At 39.8% G+C, this 3,091-nt stretch overlaps 1 protein-coding gene across 1 annotated transcript in view; it reads right to left on the minus strand.

Annotated features, from left to right (window-relative positions):
- Positions 1-3,091, minus strand: part of LOC107300727 (coiled-coil domain-containing protein 146) — a gene marked incomplete at both ends in the record, with an annotated part of 11,491 nt that overhangs the window by 4,258 nt on the left and 4,142 nt on the right. Inside the window, 4 exons of the mRNA XM_015830028.1 lie at positions 228-279; positions 474-547; positions 1,760-1,936; positions 2,420-2,477. Coding sequence (XP_015685514.1) covers positions 228-279; positions 474-547; positions 1,760-1,936; positions 2,420-2,477 — 361 coding nt within the window. The remainder of the gene's footprint in view (positions 1-227; positions 280-473; positions 548-1,759; positions 1,937-2,419; positions 2,478-3,091) is intronic.

Below are 3,091 nucleotides of genomic sequence, written 5' to 3' on the forward strand. Positions count from 1 at the left end.
TACCAAGTTAGAAAGCAGAAGACCCTGAGTTCAAATCCCACCTTAGCCATGAAAGCCAGGGGAGTGACCTGGGGCCAGTCATTTTCGCTCAGCTCAGCCCACCTCACAGGACTGTTGTTGCTGTGGTGGGGAAAACAGGAGGAGGAAGGTGTGTGGGATATGTAAGATGCCTTGACCCAAAGGTATTTTTTCCCAAAACACCAGGAGGCTCTGCGTTCCAGTCCCGCCTCAGCCGTGAAAGGCAGTTGGGTGACTTTGGGCCAGTCGCTCTTTTTTAGCCTGGACCACCTCACAGGGTTATTGTAGGAAAAATAGGCCAGGAGTATTTGGGGTGTATACCTCCTTGAGTTATATATTAAAAAAGGGGGGAATAACGTAACGATCATGACAATAACACAATAATGTCAAATCCAGTCTAAGCATCTGGCCGATGGTGCCACCAACGATGATAATAAAGGGCGCTAAGAACTTACTGGATTCTGCGGCTTATTTTTTCCATATCTTTCCCGAGCTGAATAGGGATGGCTTGGAGACGGACGAGTTCGTCCTGGTGATGAAATAAACAGAAATATTAGCCGGCGTGAATCTACGCATTTAAGAAGGTTTCAGGGTGAATTAACTTCAAGCTGGGTTAGAGTAACGATCAGACAAACGCCCATGAAAATGAATATATATATATTTTTTCTTCTTCTTTGAAATGTGTTTGAGGCTGGAAGTTGAATCGTGGCAATTGGGAACCGTGGGCGCTCCATCACTGGAGGTTTTGAAGAAGAGGCTGGACAGTCACTTGTTTGAGATGGGATAGGTGCTCCTGCTTGAGCGGGGGGCTGGACTAGAAGACCTCCAAGTTCCCTTCCAGCTTCTATTCTATTCTATTCTATTCTATTCTATTCTATTCTATTCTATTCTACCCTACTCTACTCTACTCTATTCTATTATTCATTATTCTACTCTACTCTACTCTACTCTACTCTACTCTACTCTACTCTACTCTACTCTACTCTACTCTACTCTATTCTATTCTATTCTATTCTATTCTATTCTTCATTATTCTATTCTACTCTACTCTATTCTATTCTTCATTATTCTATTCTACTCTACTCTACTCTACTCTACTCTACTCTACTCTACTCTACTCTACTCTACTCTACTCTACTCTACTCTACTCTACTCCACTCCACTCCACTCCACTCCATTCCATTCCATTCCATTATTCATTATTCTATATTCTATATTCTACTCTACTCTACTCTACTCTACTCTACTCCATTCCATTTCATATTTCATTATTCATTATTCATTATTCATTATTCATTATTCATTATTCATTATTCATTATTCTATTCTATTCTATTCTATTCTATTCTATTCTACTCTACTCTACTCTACTCTACTCTACTCTACTCTACTCTATTCTATTCTATTCTATTCTATTCTATTCTATTCTACTCTACTCTATTCTATTCTCCAAAGTACCAGAGGGCAGGACAAGAAACAATGGTTGGAAACTGACCCAAGAGAGAAGCAACCTGGAATTAAGGAGAAACTTCCTAACAGTGAGGACAATCAACCAGTGGAACAGCTTTGCCTTCAGAAATCGTGGGTGTTCCATCCCTGGAGGTTTTTAAGAAGAGACTGGACAGTCACTTGTCTGAGACGATAGCGACGTAATTACATTTGAGTCTTCTTCTATACAGCTTGGAAGTGGACATCAAAACACGGCCCTATCAAGAGGCGTCTACAGGTCCCCCTCCATCACCTTCAGTTCTTCTTGCTTCCGAAACAGTTCCTCCAGCTCTTTGTGCTCCTTCGTGAGACGCTTATGCCTTGCAAACAGATCGTCCTTCAGGGTTTTAATTTCCTGCCTCCTCTGGGTTGTTTCTTTACGCAGGTCTTCGCAGCTGTCCCTCAGGGCTTTGATTTTCTTGTCCGCGTCCTTTAAACAAAAAAAATGAAACCGAATGAGTGTCGTATTCCGGCTGAGAAGTTGCCCCCAAAATTAACCCAGGATGAATTTTGTTTAAACTCGGTTTTACGCACAGCCAGGTGCAAGCAGCCCCGCAGTTGAGGCTGGTGTACAGAATTTGCCCTTCATCTCTTGAGGTTTTAAGAAGAGATTGGACAGCCACTTGTCTGAAATGATCACCCAAGCAGGGGGCTGGACTAGAAGACCTCCGAGGCCCCTTCCAGCTCTGTTCTGATGATTATTATTACTATTATTAAGTTTCATAGATTTATAGAACAATTCTGGGCACTATTTACAGCTGCGTGAAAAGGGACGTATCCTCAGCTAAACAAATATGTGATTGCAACCTTTAATTGACCTGTTGTCTGATTTCGTGATTTGCAGCAAAACCTGCAGATTTTATTTTCGGCACATTGAATGAGTGTATTAGGTAATGTGAGAAAGCTTACTTACAGAAGATTTGGGAATTTTGCGATACTCCTTTTCAATTAATTTCTTGTCTTCGAGTAAACTAGACAGGATAAATAATAGGAAAGAAAAAAAAATCAGGCTAGGATGTCAAATAATGTGGATCAATGTGGATCAATTGAAAGCACAGACCCTTTAATATTTTCAACCATGTGCAATTTAGAAAAGGCCCATTTCGTGTCCGGTTGAAATAAAACAAACATTATGAACAGCGTTTTTCATTTTTTTTCAATACACCACAGCCACGACTATGTCGAATAAAGATTATCCAGGGAGATTCCCCATTTTCCAGGTCCTGGTTGTCCCAAAGGTGCTTTTCCAAAAAGCAGAGCTGGACGGACTTGGTTTTTATCCTTGAAAATGTTTCACTTCTCATTCAAGAAGCTTCTTCGGTTTTAACATTCTTCAGTTTAGAACTGAAGAAGCTTCTTGGATGAGAAGCAAAATGTTTTCAAGGGAAAAAAAACAAGAAAGCCAAGTTCTATTCTATTCTATTCTATTCTATTCTATTCTATTCTATTCTATTCTATTCTATTCCATTCCATTCCATTCCATTCCATTTTCTATTCTATTCTATTCTATTCTATTCTATTCTATTCCATTCCATTCCATTTTCTTTTCTTTTCTTTTCTTTTCTTTTCTTTTCTTTTCTTTTCT

Source organism: Protobothrops mucrosquamatus, unplaced genomic scaffold (genome assembly GCF_001527695.2).
Source record: "Protobothrops mucrosquamatus isolate PMUCROS unplaced genomic scaffold, P.Mucros_1.0 scaffold8189, whole genome shotgun sequence".
Lineage (NCBI taxonomy): Eukaryota > Metazoa > Chordata > Lepidosauria > Squamata > Viperidae > Protobothrops > Protobothrops mucrosquamatus.